General features: G+C 56.8%; 1 protein-coding gene across 2 annotated transcripts; it reads right to left on the reverse strand.

Annotated features, from left to right (window-relative positions):
• Nucleotides 1–1,890: 1,890 nt before the first annotated feature.
• On the reverse strand, nt 1,891–16,631 carry SF3B2 (splicing factor 3b subunit 2). Of its 2 annotated transcripts, none has more exons than XM_024209915.3 (21): nt 16,493–16,631; nt 16,019–16,065; nt 14,159–14,236; nt 13,477–13,728; nt 11,565–11,691; nt 11,274–11,374; nt 10,919–11,024; nt 10,041–10,126; nt 9,202–9,405; nt 8,240–8,377; nt 7,819–7,899; nt 7,050–7,277; nt 6,520–6,669; nt 6,103–6,192; nt 5,638–5,745; nt 4,868–4,975; nt 4,190–4,332; nt 3,931–4,032; nt 3,360–3,459; nt 2,412–2,597; nt 1,891–2,143 (listed from the first exon to the last, which is right to left on the reverse strand). In XM_024209915.3, the coding sequence occupies exons 1-21, from the start codon at nt 16,605–16,607 to the stop codon at nt 2,072–2,074; spliced, it is 2,622 nt and encodes an 873-aa protein (XP_024065683.1). In that variant the 5' UTR covers nt 16,608–16,631; the 3' UTR covers nt 1,891–2,071. The 2 variants fall into 2 exon arrangements, with proteins under 2 accessions (XP_024065683.1, XP_024065682.1); XM_024209914.3 differs by having other exon boundaries at nt 10,041–10,129.
• Between the last annotated feature and the right edge of the window lie 5,477 nt (nt 16,632–22,108).

Raw genomic sequence — 22,108 nt, forward strand, 5'->3', positions numbered from 1 at the left:
GGGGCAGGAGTCCAGAGGTCTAGCCCCAGCTCTTCCAGCTGTTTCCCCATTTGCAGGGGCAGAACGGAGGGCATGAGAGAAGGGTCATAGGAACCCAGTCTGAGCCCTTGCCGTGTAGCCAGCCTGCTGCACAGGTCCCAGCTAGCACCAAAGGGCAGCGTTAGGTCAAAGTGTTTACTTGGCCTCAGCTTTCCCTTCCCCAGCTCTGGGGGGGGTCATGTAAATGACATGGCTAGCAGAGCTCTGGCCTGCAGCCACCTTGTGCTAGGCAAGCACCAAGGCTGTGCCAAGCACCTGCTTTCCCCAGGGGGCAAGCCCTAGGCTGCAGCTGGCAAGGTTGGTTACTGCAAAGGGGTGGGGGCCTCTCCCCAGGGAAAGAATGCCCCCAGCTCCTTCAGTGCCATACATGGCCAAGTGCCAGCCCAGCACTAGACAGCAAGACCTATCCACCGCTCCTTGCTCTGTTCTCAACCCCAGTGAGGCAGCTACTAGTAGTCCCCTCTCTCAGGCACACAGCAAAGACCTGCATGCTTGCTGGGGATTTGGGGGAGGAGGAGCAGCACCCTTTTCCTTGAGCAGCTTTAGAGACACTCCCAGCTGCTGAGCAAGGCAGCCCCTAAACTCCCCCCCCCCCCCCCCCCCCCCCCCCCCCGCCCACCCCACAGCCCCCCCCCCCCCCCCCCCCCCCCCCACTGTCAAGATGATGGGACAACAGGAAGCCCAGTTCCCCTGCCATCCCTCCCTGTGCCCAAAAGCTCCTGTCTAAGCAGAGCAGAACCCCACCCCTGTGCCAGGGCTGTGCTGTGCCCACTGCTCTGCATTGCAGTGAGTGTGCCAAAGTCACAGGCACTGCCATGCCACACTGCTGCAGCTGCTGGGATCAGCAGGAAGCAAAGTGCCGGCATCAGGACAGAAAGGAGCTGGAGTTTGGATCCCACCTACCCAGCCACTACAGAGGAGAAGGCCTGGGGTGGGGGATGCCGGCTGGACGGGCCCATGGTTCAGCGCACCCTGGGGTGAAACAAGAACCAGGTTTCCCAGCACAGGCAAGGGCACAGATCACCTGTGCTGAGGCCAAGGAAAAGTTTCCCCTCTCAAACAGCCATAGCCAACACTGCCCCAAGCTCCAGGACAGCTGGTTCCTACTAAGGTGGCCAGCTGGGCCATCAGCCTGCAGCTATGGCACAAAGGCTACAGCCTGATGTTTCTAGCTCGTTGCTTGTCTAGCAGGACTCCTGGGTTCTATCCCCTGCCTGGCCCATGGTCACACAGAGCAATGGCAAGTCACTGCCTGCTGCACGGGGATGACTGGCAAGCACTTTGAGATGGCTGGGTGGCAGTGCTGCTTCATATGCAGCTGCCCCTTGTCCCCTCTGCCCAGGGCCAGTGCTTCCCAAAGCAGCAAGGGCTGCCCTGAGACACTATGGGAGGGGCTGCAGCCCTGGGGTGAGGTCAGTGACCCAGCTCACAGCACAGTTTTACTACAACAGAGGGGGGCCTGCCAGGGGAGATTACGACGCAAAGTACAGCCCTACAAGGCAACTACCCCTTTGCTCCCACTGGCTTTTTACAATAGACCTGGAGATCTCACCTGCCTGGCAGAGCCCCACACAGAGCCAGCAGGGAACCGGAAGCAGAGTGCACAGAGATCACTGTACTCCAAGGCCTGGCACCCAGGCAACAGGAAGCTCTACGTCCAAGTCTCCACAGTGTGGCTTATTGCAAGAGGAGCAAGATTCCCAGGAGCCCACGCTGCATGGCCCCCTTGTCTCCACTTGCCCCACAGCATTTGGCCAAAAAGGGGAAGGTGCAGTGATTGATGGGGATCCTGAGACAGCAAAGTGAGGAGGCAGTGCTCACCTCCTAGAGACAAGATCCAAGGGACCAGACTGAGCGAGAACCCAGGCAGGGGTATCGCCCCAGAACCCAGGATTTTATTTACAAAAAAAACCACAAAACAGTTGGAGGGGGCTGAGCAGCAGGGGGTGCCAGCGAGTGTGGCTCTCCCCACAGCACAGGGACAGGAACAAGTGGGTTAAAAACAGAAGGGATGCAAACCAAGGGGATGGGGCTAGAACTTGAACTCTTTGTACTTCTTGCCGCCCCCACGCGTGTCCTGGGGCTGTGCTTTCCTCTTCTTCTGCTGCAGGGTGGGGAGAGAGAGAGAAAAAGTTCAGCCAGCAAGGGAAACAAACAACCTCCTCCCTGACCCAGTCTGTCCCCGGACCCTGAGGCTGGACAGGAGCTTTGGCACCCCCTAGAGGGGACAGGCTCTGTATTCCATTCACTGACCCCGAGCCAATCAATCCCCCTACCCTATGGGGCCAGATAGGAGCTGGTACCCCATAGAGGGTTCAGCCCCATGTCCCCCCCCACCCCCCCCCCCCCCCCCCCCCCCCCCCCCCCCATACCTTCTGCTTAGCTGCGTGCTCAGCCACCATGTCACTGAAGTCCTCCTTCTCCACCTGGGCCTGCTGCTCCCGCACGTGCTCTTCGTACTTCTGGGTCATGGCCATCGGATCAAGCTCCAACTCCTCAGGAGCCAGCGCCACCTCCACTCCCTGGATCTCTGGCACCGGCCCCTTCCGGCTCATCACCTGCAGGTGAGGAGAAGGGTGAGATGCCAGCACTATGCATGGGAGGGGGGAGCCCTTGCCCCCAGGGAACAGCAGCCAGGGGCCACGCTAGCCTGGTTTATCTTATTGGGGGGGACAATCTCCCCCAGGCGAAGCATTTAGAGTTCTCGCCTCAAATGCCCAGGGTTCCCACAGAAACACCCAGACCCTGCTTGCCTCCCAGCCACCATGAGACCCTGTGGGCAGTGAGTCCCACAAGCCAACTGCAGTGGGGAAGGCCAGGGCCATGCACTTGAACTGGGCTTGCGTGGTCTCACTGAACTACAGTTCTAGCCTGGCCCTTCAGCAGCCAAGGGCCACCTTTTGCCCTCCATGCTGCTCAACCCCTTTCCATAGCCCATCCAGCTGAGTCCTGCCCCACTCCCAGCACCATGGCTTTCCAGCTCTCTCTGCTCCAATGCTGCCCACTCCTCAAGCCCCACTACCCTCAGTACCTGACTCCCCTGCCCAGCTGGCCCTCTCCCTGCTCCAGATCACTAGTGAACACAGACCAGTGCTCATGCCAAGGACAAGCAGCCCCACCCCACCGCCCCTTCCCAGTGCCAACAATGGGCAGGGCCACCCCACAGCCCCTCCCATGCAGGTAAGCCTTGTCACCACAATTGCTCCAGGGGCCCAGACAGCATACGTGTGTTCCGGCAGTACAGGCCCCCATCCCGCCAAGCCATTCGTCGCTGGTTCAGGTCCCAGAGCTCACCTGGCTGGCTGGCCTAAGTCACTCACCGTGGACATGTCATAGATGTGAGTGGAACCCATCATAGCACCCCCAACCGTGGCTGTTCGCTTCTCTGGCAGCACCGTGAAGAGCTGGGGCGTCTCACTGCTGTGGGTAAGGGGGACAGAGACAGGATCAGCACAACAGGCCATGAGTGCCACAGGGGCAGAGATGCAGCTACCTCTGGGGTGGGCTGTTTGGTAGCCAGACAGCAGATTGGGATAGGAAGTGGAGAAGAGAGTGTCTGGCCCTAATGAAACAGCAGGAGGGATTTGGAAAGCAGAATGGAAACAGCAGGGCTGAGACTGGGCCAAGAGAGCAGGACTAAGAGCCCCAACTGGGAAGGTAAGTGACAGAGCCCTCCAAAATAACAGCATCACCAGCATCACGCCCTGGCTCACGCTAGGGTCTGCACCCCTTATTGAGCCCCACCCCACTCCCTGCAGTACAGCACATGGGGGCATTAGGGCCAGCACAGAGTGCACACTACGGTGCCCCCTGGGGTTCCATAGGATTCTCTCGAGTCCTGCTCCCTGGGGGGGAGCAGACTGGCACAAGCAAGGCAGAGGCCTGACTTACCCATCCATGGCCTCCTCTATCTTCTTCTTCCTCAGCTCAATGAGCTCAGGAGTCTCCATGCCGGCAGGGACGGAGGAGAAGCCGCCTGGCGTGATCAGGCCACTGGGGAGGAAGGGCAAATGGTTAGAGAGAGCACCTGGGCCACATGGCCTGGCTGGAACGGAGGAGCCTCACATGGCCATCACTGACCATGCCCCCACCCACCACAACCCCACGCCAGTGCCACCATAGCCCATGCCAGGGCAGCCCCCACCCCGACCTGTCAGCCGGGGTGATGAAGCCAGTCTCATCTGGCTTCTCCTCATCGCTCTCCTCCTCCTCTTCCTCCTCTGAGGATTCCTCGTCTGATGGCTCCAGCTCTCCCCAGGGTGTCCGGTCGATTTCCTCCTCTTCTGCCTTGGTCTGAAATGAGGGGAGATGGGTTGGATGGAGGAAGATGTGAGGACGAGGGGCCTCTCCCCACTGGAGGGTGCTGCTCCAATTCAGCAGCCAAGCGGGGAGACAGGCTGGCTCAGAGGAGTAGGGAAATGGGCTTTCCTCCTCTAGGGGGCACCATTCCAGCACAAGTAGGAATAGGGGGTTCAGTCTCCAACGTTCAGGGATCCAATCTTTTCCCCAGCACCAGCCATGCTGCCCCCCAGCTCTGCCTCAGCTCATCAGCCCCACAGAGGAGCAGTTCCAGGGGTCCTACTGACACCCAGCGGGGAGGTAATGGGTCAGTGCAGGTTGTGTATTCGTCTTGGTTCCCGCCACCCTGGAAGAGCCCCGGCCTGGTTGGCAGTACCAAAGAAGGAGAATGCCGGCCAGTGGGTAGCCCCTAGCTCATCCCATTATGCCTAGAAAGCTACAGGAGTGGCATGTGACCCCAATCCCCCAGGCAATGGCTATTCCCACCCCCACCCAGTCTCTCCAGGGCTGTGATCACTTGACTACCTACCTGGAACTCAGAAGCATTGGTCCCAAAGACGTCTCCATACAGGGGCTTCCCAGTCTCATCAACGGGGGGTTTCCCCCAGCCCCCGGCATGGTACCCGAACGAGCAGCCCTGGGACAAGAGGAAAGAGTTATTCAGGCTCCAGAGGACAGTGGAGTCCAGTTGATTAGAGCAGGGGGTAACTGGAAGCCAGGACTCCTGGGCTCCCGTCCTGGCCCAGCCACTGACTCTGGCTAAGCTGGGTCGGTGCTCCTCTCACCCCTTGTGACTGTGTTGGTTTCTAGGCAGAAGGGGTAGATTTCACTCCGGGATGGTTAATACAGGTCTCTGGATGGTGCGAGTGGGGCAGGAGGAAGAAGAGCGGAGTGGGGAACACAGGAACAAGAAGCATGGAGTGCCGGATGAAAGCGATCTATGGCGGGGGCTCGGGAGTGGCAAGCGGGAAAGAGGCCATTGCTCCAACTTGGTCTTCGCTAGGAAAAGGGGAGTCTCAGGGATAAAGTCACTCTGTATTGGCAGACTGAGCTTGTGGGAGAGCCCAGTGCCTCAGCTGCACTAGCACTGCCCCGAGTTAAGAGTCCCCTTTTCCCCCTAGTGAAAAAGGGCCAAATGGGGAGGGGCTTCTTGGAATATGACCACTCCAACAGCACCCCGGCACCAGTGACCGTGCCATAGAGAGCCCTGCCATTCAAGAGCCCTGCAGACACCCAAAGAGCACATGATGGGGCGAGGGATCATTCCCCAGCGCCCTGCAGGACAGACACAGCACTCACCTCTGGGATGGGTGAATTGAGGCCCGGGATCTTCAGGTTAGGGTAGGAGGGAGGTGGGCCGTAGCGCTGCATGGCGATCAGCCACGGGGGTGGCACTTTGTGGGCATTCTGGAACCAGTAGAGACATGGTGTTAGCCAATAGGACAGACTTGCTTGCCCAGCCCTGGCTAACCAACCCCCAGGACCATCAGCAAGGAAGTCCCAGAAGGGGGGGACTGAAAACCTCATCTCACTCACAGGCACCCCTCAGTCCCAACCTACAGCCCCCTGCTACCTACCTTCCCACCACCATAGCTCTGCCAGTGCCCTGCAATCCCACCTAGAGCTGCTCTGCTGTTCTAGACCTGAGGTGCCCAGCCATGCAGTGGCCATGACTAGCTGCCTCCCAAAGGCTGGCCGTAGGATCAGCAGGTGAGGGTCACACCAGCTACCCTCGTCTGACAGGCAGCTTCCAAGAGCACTTACCGGGCCAACGGGCATCCCCAAAGCAATGCGCAGCTCGTCTGACAGGTCCCCTGGTTTCTTTTCTTTCAGCCGCGTCTCAAACTCCTTGCCCTGGTAGAGAGGAGAGTCCTGGGGTCAGAGCAATCGCAAGGGGGTGTCCCAATGCTAGTGGGCTCTGGCAGCACCCCACATGGGCTGATCACAGCCTAGCACCCAGCCGGGGAGAGGTTCCCAGCAACCAGAAACCCAGAGTCAGAGAGAGCCAGGCCAGGATAGGTTTTCCTTCCCAGACCACAATCTTCATCTTTCTGCCAGAGATGGAGACTGCCCTCCTGAGTCACGGCATGGGGCATGCCCTGGGCCCAGACCCCAGCCGGAGCCACTGCCCCATCTGAGGGGTTCCCATAGGGACAGGGCTTCCCCAGGCCCCACACCCACCTCGTAGTAGAGGTCTCCATGGATGGTGAGCTTGGGCTTGGTCTGCCACTTGAAGAAGGCGTCGTGCAGCTTCTGGTAGTCAATATCGATCTTGCCCATCTTGGGGCGAACCTTCTCCCGCATCTTTGACTTCATGGTCTTCTGCTCCTCCTAGGGGGGTGGGAGAAAGGAGACTGTGAGCATACCTCAACCACGCCATGGGCCCCCTCCAGCTGCAGGGACAGACAGTGCCACCAAACAGCCTCCTGCCACCCCCTGCAGGGCCCAGGATGTAAACCCCTCTCCAGGAGGCAGACCTGACCTACCAACAGGGGGGAGGGAGTGAGGGGCAGGCGGCACAGAAATATGGCAATGGATAACAGGACCAAGTCTTGTAGTCATCCCAGGGAGGGGAATATAGCACCAGTCCCTTCAAGTCACCACACAGCAACCCAGATCAAAGGAGTTGAGAGTAGGGACTGTTTAGACAGGGATCCCTCAACTGGCACCGAGATGTAGCTACCTCTGGAGTGTGGTGCACGTGTGGGTACCTTTTCCTGCAGCGCCTCTCGCATCTCCTGGATGCCCGTGCGCTTGATGAAGTCAGGCAGCTCGAAAGGCGGCTTCTCAATGCCCCGCTTGCCCTGCAAGTACTTGCGCTTGAAGCACCAGTGCCGGGGCACTGGCACGGAGTTCCGGGTGGCCTTGAGATGAACCAGCAGCTTGGGGTCCTGGGCTGTCACATCATGCATCTCCACCACATCCGGGCGCGCCACAAGCTGGGGACAGGACAGCACAGGCTTAACCCTCCCAGTGCCAGAGTTCACCGCCCTCCCATTATCTCTACCCCAGACCAACAGCTTAACCTTTAGAGCACCAGAACCTTCTCTCTTCCCTTCCCGCATTCCCAGCCACTGCATCCGATTCCCCCTGCTCCATCAGCCGCATCCCAGCCAGACAGCAGAGGCCGAAGGGTCCCAACAGGACCCAAGGCAAGTTCATCCTGGGAGACCCCTTGGTGGTACCGTGTCCCCTGCGAGAAAAAGCATGGCCCAACACCCAGCTGGGTCAGTTTCACTCTTGCTGCCTAAATAGTGCCAACCCCACTGGCCAAGCTGGGCCATGAGCCCAGAGGGCACCAACCCCAATGCAGAGTCCCCTGTGCCCTGAACCAGGGGCTGAGAGGGGAGGGGCCGTTCAGTCCCATCCCTCCCTACAGCGTCCTGAGCAGGGCCAGCTCTGTTCCCCAGGGGGTGCCCCTTCAGAGAAGCTGTGACAGACACCCACATGGCAATGGGGGTGACTGACTGGCCATCTCACCTGCTTGAGCTCTGCCACCGTGAAACGATTCATGCGTCTCAGCTTCTTCTTGGACAGTTTTGGGGCCTCAGGTTTCTTCTCCTAGACCCAAGAAAGAAACACAATAGGCTCATCCAGCCCGAGTCCCCCACACCACTTCCACCAGACCAGACCAATGGACCCAGTATCCACCCACACACGCTAATACTGGCCAGTGCAAGATGCAGATGAAGGATCTCCCACTCCCAATAAAGCACCTCCCTGCAGCACTAGCCCAGCTTTGTAGCCTCGGTGCCATGGCACCAACTGGGGTCAGTGCAGATGCCAGCCTAATTGATCCCGAGCAATACCTGCCCCCGCCCCCAAGTCTCTCCTGAACCCTGGGACATTGTGGTGGCAGGGAGTTCCACTGGCTAGCTGCCTGGCCCCGCCCCCAGCCCACCTGTTCATCATCGGAACTGTCATCGTCGCTGCCCTTCCGGTCCTCCTCGAAGCCCTTCTTCTTGGGTGCGGCTGCGCTCTCTGGCTTGTCTGCCTTGTCGGGCTCCTTCTCTTTATCTTTCTTTACATCATCCGTCAGCTGTGGGGGTAAGGGAGGGTGAGAAGGTGCAGAGGCTGGAGACTCCATCCCCAGGGAGGAGACACTGACTGGAGGGGGGATTTAAGCAGGAGTGCATGAGCCTGAGCAATTGTCCCCCAAGGAGCAGCTGGGAGCCCTACAGCGGGGGAGGCACAAGACTTGGGGGACAGAGTGAAGGATGCTCCTTTCCCATCTCTTCAGAGGAGCTAGCAGAACCCCAAAGAGAACAGATGGGGGATCCAGGCCATGTGGGGGTGCTCCTGCCCTGGGGAATGAAGATCTGCAAGCCAGGCCCTTAAGTAAGAGGAGGGACTTCTGAACTATGGAGGGGAAGTTCCCCCTCCTCTCACCACCACCTAGGGGTCAGCCAAGGCTCCCAACTCAGGAGCAGGCACGAGAACCCAGCTTGTGCCCCCTCCCAGGCTGCAGGGAACATGATGCTGGAGGGCAGACACTAATCTGTATCCTGATGAGGCAGGAATCACTGCCCCCAGAGCCATGGCGGATGGAGCTTGCAGCTACTTCCCCCGCCCCATTGCAAACAGATCACCACAGGATTTGGGGCTCAGTGCAGCCTGTGAGTCTCCCCATGCCCCACTCAAGAGAAGGGTCTCAAAGAGCTAGGAATAGAACTCAGGAGTCCTGACTTCCAGCCCCACTGTTCTAATCACTAGATCCCAATGCCCTCCCAGGAGTCCTGGCACCCTTCTATGCTCTAACCACTAGACCCCACTCCTCAGCCAGATGCCAGCACTTTAACCACTAGAGGCTCCTTTACCTGTGTAGTAACAAAACCCCAGGGCTGCACCCTGAGCCTGGCTCACCTTGAAGGCATCGAAGATCCTCTTGAAGAAGATGAAGTTGGGGTCATAGATCTCCGGCTCCTCAGTGACGTACTCAATCTCCACCACTGACTCGGTGTCTTTGGGCTCAGTGCGTTGAGACGCCTTCTCCCCTTTGCCCTCTGTGCCCTGTGCTGCCACACGTGCCTTCTTCTTCTTCTTCCGGTTACGGCGCTTACGGTTCCTCTGCCGAGAGAAGTGTGTTAACAACTATAGGTCCCTCCCCTGGTGCTCAGATGCGGCCACCTCTGGGGTAGAGCGGGGGGGAGGGGCTGTTTATACAGGGAACGCTCCCCAGCGCTGAGATGCAGTCACACTCCATCCTGTAAGTGGCAGCTCTTCAACTGCACATGACAGCGCTGCACCATATATGGCAGACATGACGAAGAATTCTGGAGGAGGAACTTTATGGTGACAGCATAGGGCAGCACTGGCAGCCAGGAAAGATTCCAACGCCCTAATTGGAAACATGGTTCATAGGAATCTATTACATTCCAAGCCAGTGTTTTCAGCCTCAACATCAAGGCCTGTGCTCAGCTGATGCAGTCACTTTAAATCCACCTGTCGCTAGCCAGGCTGAGGTTAGACTAGGGGGAAGTGCCCATCTCAGCATCTAACAGAGCTCTCTGCTCCTGAAAATAGACAAGCCTCATTCAACGGAAGTGAAAACTGAAGCAGAGAGAGATGAAGGGGTTGACCAGACCTTACACAGCAAGCCGACGACAGACTGGGAATAGAACCCAGGAGTCCTGGCTCCCAGCTTCCCCCCTCTAAGCCACTTGACGAGCTGGGGACTAATGCGTGGCACACAGCCTGCTCACCTCTTTCTTTGACAGAGCCATGTCCTCCTCAGTCTCTGAAGCAGAGATACTGATCAATGCCTTCAAATCTGTCTCCATATCGTCATCTACTGAAATACAGGGAGATCAGAAGGGGGGGGGGGGGGGGAAGAAGAGAAGGGTGTCAGATGCACTGCAGCAAGCTCTGGGGGAAGAGAAGGAGGGAACAGCCCTACCAACCCCTCAGAACTGCATGCTGGGAGCAGGAGTGACCAACCACATTACAAGGGAGCCCAATTCTCCTGTACCCCCCCATAGACACATGCCAACCAGCCCCCATTTGTCCCAGTGCAAGAGTTGGCTTAGTGGGGGGTATAGAAGGAACACAACCCAGGCGGGTTAGTTGCCTCTGCTCTGTGGGGAGCATTACCAAGGGACAAGAGATGGGTTCCCTAGGAGATGCCTGCCAATCCTGTCTTCTGGGGTATGGACACTGCAGAGAGTGGTTAACTGGAGCGTGCCTGGAAGGCAGGATTCCCCCTGCCTTCAAACAGCACCCAGCTCTTGGGCAAGTCCCAACAGCAGTCACCAATGCCAGGGCACAACCGAAAAGCAGGGCAGGGGAAGCAAGAGGATTTAGAATGATGGGGCACAGATCACTGGCATGCAATTCCCAGCTCTAACCTCTAGGCCCCACTCCCACGAGCCAGAAGTAGAATCCAGGAGTCCTGACTCCCAGTCGCCCACCAGCTCTAACACACTAGACTCTCCTCCCCACCCAGAGCTGGGGATAGAACCCAGGTGTCCGTCCTGACCTCCAGATCTCCTACCCTTGCTCCCTACAGCACCTCCTGCTGGGAGAGGTCAGGGCTCCGCCTGCAGCCAGACCACACAGGAACAGAATGGAAGGAGCCTGTTACCTGTGGTGCCAGGCACGGTTATGAGCTCCTCCTGCCGGATCTCCTTGAGTTGCAGGATCTTCTCCAGGGCCTGAGGGATCTTGGGGCCAATGGTGGAATCGTCTGTCTACAAACAGAGGCAATCACTAAGCAGGGGGATGCACCACAACAGGACCCACAGGCTGGCTTGGACAGGAACAACCCAGGAGTCCTGGCTCCTAGCACCCCACCCAGACCCCATTCCCCTCCCAGAGCCAGGTATAGAACCCACCCTGTGTGGGGGGATAGGAATTCTCCTCTCTACCTCCAACACGTCTCAGAAAGCTGCCCCACCTGCAACAGGCCACCCTCCAGCCACCACCTTCTGCATCCTTACCTCTCGGCCTTCTTCCCCAGGAGGCGGCGGCGGCCCCCGCGGCCTTGGGCCAGGGGGACCAATAGGAACTCCAGGCAGCGGCGGTCCCACAGGGGCACTACCTAGATGGGCAGGAGAGACACACACAAAGGGGTGAGTCCCCATAAGGAATGGATCTGAAGTAACCAGCTCCCTGTTGCTTCCTGACACCCTACTTCCAAAGCAGAGGCAGCAGCCAGGGGCTGGATCAGAGCCAGAGCCTGCTAGAGGCAAAAGACCCCAGATTCCATACCCCAGTTGGGGAAATCTCACCTCGTGGCACCATTGGGGGCCTTGGTCCTATGGGTCTGACAGGCCCCACATCCAGAGGGGGTCTGGGCACCGGGGGGGCCAGCTTGGCCATCTCTTTCTGTCGCTCCTGTTCCAGTAAGACAGCAGCCTGAGAGAAGGAGAACACATGGAGAGGTCACTGATGAGTGGGAGCTGAAAATCAGCAGCCTTGCTCCCCACCCAGCCTTCCCCACAGGATGTCTGTGGCGGGATGGGGTGGGAGAGGCAACACCCCTGCCATGCCTGAGTGTTGGATGCTCACTCCATAATCGTGGAGAGGGATGCCAGGAGACATGAGGCCATGAGCCCTCTGGTGGTGGAGATATCAGGTCAGATAGGGCCACTGGTGACAGAGGGGGCAGATTCTGGACTCGAAAGGCCCACTGGAGCTGGAGATTTGCGGGGAGAGAGCAGATTTGTGGCTGGGGGGTGGTGCTGGATAGGGCCACTGGCACTGAAGGTTATTGGGGGAGACTGTAGGCCGGGGTGGGCAAACTTTTTGACCCAAGGGCCACATCGGGGTTGCGCAACTGTATGGAGGGCCAGATAGGGAAGGCTGTGCCTCCCCAAATAGCCTGGCCCCCGCCCCCTATCCGCCCCCTCCCACTTCCCACCTCAACTACCTCCCTCAGAACCCCCCACCCATCCAACCCCCCCCGCTCCCTGTCCCCTGACTGCCCTCCCAACCCCTATCCACACCCCCGCCAGACACCCCGGGACTCCGACTCCCAACCCTCCCTGTTTACCATCCCCTGACCACCCCCACAGAACCTCCACCTCATCCAACCACCCCCTCCTCCCTGACTGCCCCCCAGGACCCCCGCTCCCTTACCAGCAGCAGGAGCTCGCAGCCGCGACACCCACCCAGAGCCAGCTGAGCTCCCCACACTGCCCAGCGGGAGCGATGGGCCAGAGTGCGGCCCGCGCGGCTGTAGGGGAGGGGGGACAGCAGGGGAGGGGCCGGGGACTAGGCTCCCCGGCCGGGAGCTCAGGGGCCAGGCAGGTGGCAAGTGGCATCCATCCCCTGCCTGCTCAGGGCTTTGGGAAGGGCCAGCAATCTGGGAATGGGTCAGCAGGGGTGTGCGGAACTTGGCGGGGGTGCAGACAGGGAGCTGAATGGATCACAACATCTGTTCTCTGCCAGGACAGCAATTGGGTCCAATTCAGTTCAATATCAGAGAGGAGAGAGCAGCGTCTCTTCTGCAACTTGAGGGGGGAAGGAACCAGATCAGGCTCCTTCAGGCCCAGACACGACATACAGACCCCACTGCTCTGCTACCTGGTCGGTTTCACCCACATGTCTTTCCCTATCTCCTGGCTATGGGCAGACAGAACAGACTGCACAAGCTAGAATTTAAGGGTGAACTTTCCCTCACTCAGCATTGAGAAACAGCTGCCTCCGAAGTGGAGCATGGGGCTATATATACACAGGGATCCTTCATCTAGTGCTGAGATGTGGCCACCTCTGGAGAGGGGCACAGAGGCTGCTCAGCATTAGCACTTCACAGTGGTTTAGGGCAGGACATGAAGAAGCCAATACACAACTCAAATTGCACTTGGGAAGGGGGGATTGGAGGATGCCAAATGGCCAGGACCCCAGGATTAAAAAGCCCAGACTCTTGGCAAACAGTGGTTGAATCTTCATTATATGTCATCTGGCAAATACCCTGCAGCACAGGGCTAACCACACTGGGGCATTCGGGTCAGCACTCACTGCCAGGGGAGAGGGCCCCTACAGATCCCTGCAGCATAGCACCACCTCACACCACACAGGGGTCAGCACTGTCAGACAAGGAAGAGCACAAAGACTGAGTCCCTACAGCACAGCACCCCTTAGTGCCACCCTGGGGCCAGCACTGAGGGAGAGCACCTCTGCCTGCAGCACAGCCCTTACCTGCTTCGCCCTCTCTTCTTGCTGCATTAGCATGGCTGCCTGCTGCTGCGCCAGCTTCAGACGATCTTCCTCTGACAGAGCCGAGGGGTCCACGCTCTGCATGCGGAGGGGGGGCCCCATGCCTGGGGGCGGCGGAGGGGGCCCCACGCCCATGGGGAAGTTGAGGCTGATGCCAGGGGGAGGAGGAGGGGGTGGCGGGGGCTGCATGGGTGGCATCCCCATGGGGGGAGGGGGCAAGGGGATCCCAGGGAGCTGTGATTGAGAGAAAAGATGAGGCGGTCAGGACCAACACAGAGTGTGCAGGATCACAAAGCAATTCATAGGTTCTTTATAACAAGAGCCATCGCCCGGCACGGAGCTGCTGTGCCCCACTGCAGAGGCAGCAGTAACAGCCCAAGAGCCACAAAGCAACGCTGAGCATGCTCAGCATTAGGAAGAGGAGGTGGCTCCTGGATCTCAGACAAAGTTGGAGGGACTTAGGAAGGTAGAACAGCACTGCTCTTCAGGGTGCTGGGGTTAGCAATAGCTCCTGGCAGGAAGTACCAATGGATGTCAGTCACCCTGAGAAGCTGGACAGCCTCCTCCCAACATAGGAGAGCTAAAGCGGGTCAGTCAGCCCCTAGGGAAGCCCCTGTGACCTAGCCAGGCCAGGATTCCTCCTCCCAAACCCCCCCTCACTTACCTGTCCAGGTATCGGGGGTGGGGTGGGCTTGTCACCATCATCTCCCCTAAGAGACGGCCTGCTCAGCACGATGCCAGTCTGCAGAGAGAGGACACAGTAAATGCGGCTGCAAAGCAGGTGAAAGCCTATCCACTGGGGAGCCTCTCTCTGAGACTCCCACTGGCTTGCGCTGGGTCAGGAGAGCAACTCCAGGCTCTGGGGAGGCCAATTTACCACCACGGCAAGGAAGGACAGTAGTGTGGAGCTCTCCAAGCAAGATAGAGCCTGGGGGTGCTGCGCATACACCTCCACAACACAATACCAGAGTCTCCATAGCCAAGACAGAAAGCAGGATGGGGATATCAATGTCCACAGGGCATGTGGCTCAGAGATGGGGACAGAAGTAAGGCCACCCCTGGCAGCCCACACACTAGCTTCCCCCCCAGGCTGCACTATAATTGCCCTAATTACTATGAACACCAGCAGAGATACTGGGGTGGAGAGGTGAGGCCTGAGCAGAGCACTTGCCATTAACCCTCTGTTGTTGGGCAGGCAGGTGGGCAGGCTAGTCAGACCCTGCTGTATTTTGGGACAGGAAGGAATACAGGAGCCCAGATGAAACCTTAATGACCCTCGCTAGGACAGAGCTCCCTACTGGCATCCGAACAGCGCTGGCTATGTCACTGGTGCCCCCACCTCCCGCCCAACGTAGCCGTAGCACCCACATGTTCCAGTCTTAAGATAAAGATCACAAGTTTCCTTCCACAGGTCACTAGCACCCAAGATGGTTCAATGAGAGGATGGTCACAACCCAGCTTCCTGTTCACGCTGAGTGGTACCTCTCGGGCCCCTGTTAACATAGTATCTGAGTGCCTCCCAGTTGATAATTTGTTTATCCTTACAGGTCTGGCAGCACTATTATCCCCATTATACAGATGCCAAACTGAGACCTAAAGAGGCTGGGTGACTCACCCAAGGTCTCCCGGGGGAGTCTGTGGCAGAGCAGGGACTAGAACCCAGGTCTCCTGAATCCCAGCTAGTGCACTAACCACTACACCAGCCTTCATCTTCGAACGCTGTTCATTTACTCTAACACCAGTGAATCCAGGCTGGTAGCCTCCTGGTTCCTAGTCACTGTCACTAGTCACAAGGCTGTTGAGTGTGGTTACTGCTCACACTGTGTAGCTGGCATGGTGTGCATGTGGCTATGGGGGCAATAAAGGTGGGAGCCCCCTACTGCATGCTCTATCATGCATGCTGGGGGTGTGACACTACAGTACATGCCAGGCAGTAAGTAAGGTTTCCCACTGCAGGTCGCCAGCCCCAGGTTTGGGCCTCTATACGGATCCCTTTCATATAGAGAAGTTGGGATGTGGGTGGCAGGCAGGCAGGGGCGAAAGTAACTTAAGGGACTTACCAGTACTCAAGGCGGTCAGCAGCAATTTAAATGGCCCGGGGCTCCCGGCCGGCACCGCCACTACCACAGCAGTGACCGGCGCCCCGGGCCCTTTAAATCGCCACCAGAGCCCCGGGGTAGTGGCAGCGACTTAAAGGGCCCAGGCCTCCAGCCACACGGTAGCAGTAGCAGGAGCCCCGGGCCCCTTAAATCACTGCCAGAGCCCCAGGCCCTTTTAAATTGCCAGGCCCCGGGGAAGCTTCCCCTTTTGGCCCCCCTCATAGCGGCCCTGCAGGTACGGTCAGCTGTGTACCGGCTCTTACCGGTATGCAGTAGCGGACTGTACCAGCTTACTTTCACCTCTGGTGTCAGGGCTCAAGCTAGGGCCCTGGGGAGGCTGTTTCTGATGGCAGAGCAAGTCCCTTGCCTCATGTGAGTAGTGCGTGTTTGGAGGTGTGTGTGCATGGGGAGAGGTTATTCCTCACCTGCAGCGTGTATGTCTGCAGCCTCTCCACCAGCTCCTCACGGCTACCTGGAAAACACAGATGAAGGGTCAGAGCCCACAGGCCAAAACCGACCCTGAGCCACCACCAGCTGCCTTTCCCCACCCAGGGACTCCCCACCCCTAGCAGCCCAGTAGGCTCCCGTCTGCCCCCAAACCTACTCCACATCTCTGGGCTATCTGGGAAACGCAGCTCGGGGCCCGCGGGCCGGAACGGAGCCTGCCCCCCGATACGGCCCCAAGCTCGCCCACCCCCATGGGGCTTCCCGCCGCCCACGGGCCCCAGACACCCCCTGGCGGGCATCACCCCAGCAGCTCCCACCCCCTCTCCTAGGTGGGTCCCCTTCCTCCAGCGGGGCTCACCGCCCCCCCACCCCGCATGGGCCCCGGAAGCCCCTGGAGGGAGCCGCCCCCCAGCCAGTTTCCTCCCCCCAAACTCCCAACGTCCGGGCTCCACCTTGCACCGGGGCTCCGATCTCGGCCAACTTCGCTTGCAGCTCGGCGGGCGCCCAGGCCCCGTAGGCCGGCAGCGGCAGCTCCCCCTTCGGCGGCTCGGGGTGCTCGGTGGCCATCTTCCCGCCCGGTCCGACCCTGAACAGCCGCCGTAGGCGCCGCCCCTACGTCACCACGCAGGCACGCGGCGGGCGGCTCACAGCTAAACAGAAGAAGTGCTACCTTCGGGTAATGTATGCCACGGCTGCGCATCCAGCGTGATGACATTAACACGCACAACCAATGAGGGAGAAAGGTTCCTCCCGCGCTGCCTTCTGGGTGTTGTAGTCCTGAGAGCGTCCCCAGTAGGACAACGTCAGCGCGCATGTAATGAAGCGACCAGTAAGGAAACCAGTTATCGCGCTTTCCACTGGGAGTTGTAGTTCTGAGGCGTGTAGGAGTTGACCCCCCCCAAGTAGCTTTGCATTCTGGGAATTGTAGTTCTGAAGGGTTGGAGAGCCCAGCGTGGGTCCAGCTTAAGGAAGAAGCCTGTGTATTAAGAGATGTAACATCCAGTGGGTGCGAAAACTGCTAGATCTAAATACCGCTAGTGTCATAAGGTTTAAGGTTTAGCTTGTGCCCTTATCTTTTATTTTCTTTGGTAATTACCTCTGACCGCTTACGCCTACCACTTATAATCACTTATAATCCATCTTTCTGTGGTTAATAAACCTGTTTTATATTTTATCTAAACCAGTGTGTTTTGGTTGAAGTGCATGGGAAATCTCAGCTCAGTGAACAAAGGCAAGTGTGCATCCTCTCCACATTGAGGGCGGGGCAGACTGAGTAATAAACTTATAGATTCATAGATTCTAGGACTGGACGGACCTCGAGAGGTCATCGAGTCCAGTCCCCTGCCCTCATGGCAGGACCAAATACTGTCTAGACCATCCCGGATAGACATTTATCTAACCTACTCTTAAATATCTCCAGAGATGGAGATTCCACAACCTCCCTAGGCAGTTTATTCCAGTGTTTAACCACCCTGACAGTTAGGAACTTTTTCCTAATGTCCATCCTAAACCTCCCTTGCTGCAGTTTAAGCCCATTGCTTCTTGTTCTATCCTTAGAGGCTAAGATGAACAAGTTTTCTCCCTCCTCCTTATGACACCCTTTTAGATACCTGAAAACTGCTATCATGTCCCCTCTCAGTCTTCTCTTTTCCAAACTAAACAAACCAAATTCTTTCAAAGGAGCAAAGAGTCCTGTGGCACCTTATAGACTAACAGACGTATTGGAGCATGAGCTTTCGTGGGTGAATACCCACTTCTTCGGATGCATGTAGTGATTCTTTCAATCACTGATCCAATTCTTTCAGCCTTCCTTCATAGGTCATGTTCTCAAGACCTTTAATCATTCTTGTTGCTCTTCTCTGGACCCTCTCCAATTTCTCCACATCTTTCTTGAAATGCAGTGCCCAGAACTGGACACAATACTCCAGTTGAGGCCTAACCAGCGCAGAGTAGAGCAGAAGAATGACTTCTCGTGTCTTGCTCACAACACACCTGTTAATGCATCCCAGAATGATGTTTGCTTTTTTTGCAACAGCATCACACTGTTGACTCATATTTAGCTTGTGGTCCACTATAACCCCTAGATCCCTTTCTGCTGTACTCCTTCCTAGACAGTCTCTTCCCATTCTCTTCCCAACTTACACTGCTCAGGCTTCTGACCAAGGCAAGAGGGTACAGTTCTGGGGTGCAAGGCTGGGGAGCTGAGGGGAATTGGCAGGAGCCTCTCTATTGTTGGTTCACAAGTGGCTGGGAGAAGCATTTAATGTAACTCAGTTGGGTGTGTCCCTGCCTGTGGATGTCTGTGTAAAAGCAGTACCTACCAGAGGTTTGCAGCCTGCCAACAGCATCACAGTGTAAGAGGGAGCCCAGGTTGGTGAGACAGAGGGCTTACCAGTCCCACAGTTCAGGTTGCATCCCGGGAACCCTGACACACCTACACATCGGTGGAGCGCCTCCACCAGACAAGGAAGTGACCAAAGAAGAGCAAGGAGGACATGTTTCAAGGGTTGCTCCAATCCTCAGAGGCTGAAAAACAAGAACGCAGGGCATGGAGAGAGACTTTAAAAGAAAATTATGAAATAGACAGGCAGGACAGAAAGGAGAGCCAGGAGCGAATTTGAATGGGCCAGGAGTGGATGATAAAAGTGATGGAGGAGCAAACAGAGATGTTGAAGTCCCTAATCATGTTGCAGGCAGAATTCATGTGTGCTCGGCAGCTCCTGCAGCCAATACAGAACTGTTTTCCATGCCCTTCCCAAATTCCTCCCACACATTCCTTGTAACTTCCTGACTCGTCTCAGTACCCCTTCATTCTACTCCTTTGGAAAGTTTCCAGAATGATAGCTGGACTTACACATAGCTATAAGAGCCTACACTGCCCTTCATTGTTCTCTCCCTTCTCACCAAGCCTTTTGTGTGTGTTGTTAATTGGTATTTAATAAAAACATACTCTCTGAAAGATAGCCAATCTCTATTTGTCTGCTACACATGGTGGTTGCTGCTGGAATTAACACACAGTGGCAATTTAATCATTTGCTGCGAACAAATCACGGTCAGGAACAATCAAAATTTTCATGCATGGCGGCAAGTTAACAAAGTATGGCAGAGTGCTGTATAGAAAGACATGTTTCTGGATGCTTACTGGAGCTCATTGTCAAAATGGTGCCTCAAAGCCTCCCTGATTTCAATAGCCCCCTCTTGTGCCCCCCAATAGCCCTGGTATCTGGCTGCTCAAAATCAGCTGCCAGGTGAACTGCCTCTGTGTTCCACCCTGGGGGAAACTTTTAACCTTAGCCTCACAAATATTATGGAGCACGCAACAGGCTGCTGTGACCATGGGAATATTTTCCTCATTTAGGTCTAACCTGCCATAAAGGCAGCGCCAGCATGCTTTTAATCTGCCAAAGGCACATTTTACGGTCATTCTGCACTTGCTCAGCCCATTGTTGAAGCGCTCCTTGCTGCTGTCCAGGTTTCCTGTGTAAGGCTTCATGAGCCATGGGAGTAAGGAGTACACTGGATCTCCCAGGATCAACATCCCCCATTGGAATCTTTTGATCTGGAAAGAAAGTCCCTACTTGCAGCTTTCTGTACAGGCCAGTGTTCCTGAAGATGCATGCATCCTGCACCTTCCCAGACCACCCCGCATTGATGTCAATGAAATGGCCACGGTGATCCACAAGTGCCTGAAATACCGTAGAGAAGTATCCCGTTCTATTGATGTACTCCATCGCAAAATGATCCGGGGCCAAAACTGGGATATGCATATCATCTATCACCCCGCCGCAGTTAGGGAATCCCATTGCCCCAAAGCCATCCACTATTTCTCTCACATTGCCAAGAGTCACAGTCCTCTATAGCAGGATGTGATTAATGGCCCTGCACACTTGCGTTAAATCAGCCCCAACAGTGGACTTCCCAACTCCAAACTCTTTCACGACTGACCAGTAGCAGTCTGGAGTTGCCAGGTTCCACACAGTGATTGCCATATGCTTCTCCACCGTGAAGGCAGCTCTCATTTTGGTGTCCTTGCGCTGCAGTGCTGGGGCGAGCTCTTCACACAGTTTCAGGAAGGTGGCTTTGCACATCTGAAAGTTCTGCAGCCACTGGTCATCCCAGACCTGCATAACAATGCAATCCCACCACTCTGTGCTTGTTTCCTGAGCCCAAAAGTGATGGTCCACCATGTGCAGTTGCTCTGTGAATGCCAAAATAATCCGGTGTTGTTTCTTTCCATAGCACACAGCAGGTCAGGCACCTCTGTTTCCTGTTCGGATTGGGAGCTCATGATATACTGCATGACCATCCACAATGTGTTCATAACAGTGACCACAACAGTAGAGAACAGTTCAGGATCCATCCATTCAGGCAGAGATGGTCGGCACACAGTAAACAGGTGCCCTTGAGAAATGCCACGAAGCACAGTCGAAAGCCCATGGAATGATGGGATGGAAAAAACTGCATCATGGAACACTGAGCACGCACCCATGATTAAGGCTACGTTTTAGTCATGGGTATTTTTAATAAAAGTCATGGACAGGTCACGGGCAGTAAACAAAAATTCTTGGCCCATCACCTGTCCATGACTTTTACCATATATCCCTGACTAAAACTTGGAGGTAGCGGTTCCAGGGAGCAGCCCATGGGGTGCTGCGGGTGCTGGAGGGGTGGTTCCGGGGGGTGCCGGGGTGCTGGGGGGGGACCCCGGGGACACTGCGGGTACTGGCGGGGGCGGTTTTTTTTTTTTTTTTTGGGGGCGGGGTGGGGGACAGGGTGGGGGGGCACTGTGGGTGCTCGGGGGGGCACGGCCCAGGGGCGCCATGGGTGCTGAGGGGGGGGCGGGTTGGTGGGGCTGGGACAGGTTCCCTACCCGGCTCCTGGGAAGCCCCGGCCTCCAGCTCCTAGCTCCACATGCTGGCTCCGCTCCGCCCCAAGGCCCAGTTCTGCAGCTCCCATTGGCTGGGAACTGCAGCCAGTGGGAGCTGCGGGGGCAGTGCCTGCAGGCAGAGGCAGCACGTGTTGCTGGGAGCTGAAGGATGGAGGTCCTGTCACCCTTCCAGGGAGCCCGCCCTAGGTAAGGACCGCCCAGCACCCCAACCCCTAGCCCTGAGCCCCCCCCAACTCCTGCTGCTGGGGGGCAGCAGGGGGGCCCCAAGACTGCCCCAGCAGCAGCCAGTGTAACTAACCCAGGGGCTGCCAAAGCTGCTCAGGTGGCTCCCGGGCCAACCACGTGGGCCACTGCAGAAGTCACAAAGGTCACAGAAAGCCACGGAATCCGTGACTTTCCGTTACAAACACAAAGCCTTACCCATGATGCACTGCGATCCATTCTGCCTTCCCACAACTTCTAGCTGCAGAAGGTGGTGAGTAGCATGGTGGGATAGCTACCCACAGTGCACTGCTCTCTCTGTTGATGCTAGAACATCAACCGTGGACACGCTCCTCTGCCGACAGAAGGAGCGTTGTGTGAATATGCAGAGCAATGTAATTATACTGGGTTTTGATCGTCAGCATAACTTGCAGCAACAAAACTCTGTAGTGTAGACAAGGCCTAAAAATCATGGACTGAACAGAGACACTGGATTTATGGCTGATAACAACAATCTGTCACCCACTAATCCCCCTTTTTGTCCTATGACTGCAGGGGTGTTAACAGGGCCTCTACCTTGAATGGTCCCTTAGAATACGTGCTAACTAATTATGCTAAACAATCTGTTCTACTACCTTTCCCAGACCTGAAGAAGACCTCTATGTGGCTCAAGAGCATCTCTCTCTCTCCAACAGAAGTCAGTCCAATAAAAGATATTACCTCTCCCATCTGGTGTCTCCAACTTCTGTACACATATGGAGCAGGTTTTTATGTCAATGCTCCTGCAGTCTCAAAGCCCCCACCAGAGGGCAGTACATGCACAGCATTGTCATGTCCCATGGCAGTGAGCCTTTTGTCTCTGTCCCGGCAGGTGACATTAACCTGTGCCTTGCAAGGGTCACTGACTAAAAGGTGAGTGGGGTCTAGCAGGTACTCCTGGCTTCTATCCCTAGCACTGGGAGGGGAGTGGTGTCTAGTG

Source organism: Terrapene carolina, unplaced genomic scaffold (genome assembly GCF_002925995.2).
Source record: "Terrapene carolina triunguis isolate 2854851 unplaced genomic scaffold, T_m_triunguis-2.0 Scaffold89, whole genome shotgun sequence".
NCBI lineage: Eukaryota > Metazoa > Chordata > Testudines > Emydidae > Terrapene > Terrapene triunguis.

Coding starts and splice junctions, on each gene's coding strand:
- SF3B2 (XM_024209914.3), bottom strand. CDS start 16,607: ATGGCCACCGAGCACCCCGAGCCGCCGAAGGGGGAGCTGCCGCTGCCG. Junction 6,670..7,049: donor GAGAGGCGCTGCAGGAAAAG/GTACCCACACGT, acceptor CCACCCCCCTAG/GAGGAGCAGAAGACCATGAA. Junction 5,746..6,102: donor TGGGGATGCCCGTTGGCCCG/GTAAGTGCTCTT, acceptor TACTGGTTCCAG/AATGCCCACAAAGTGCCACC.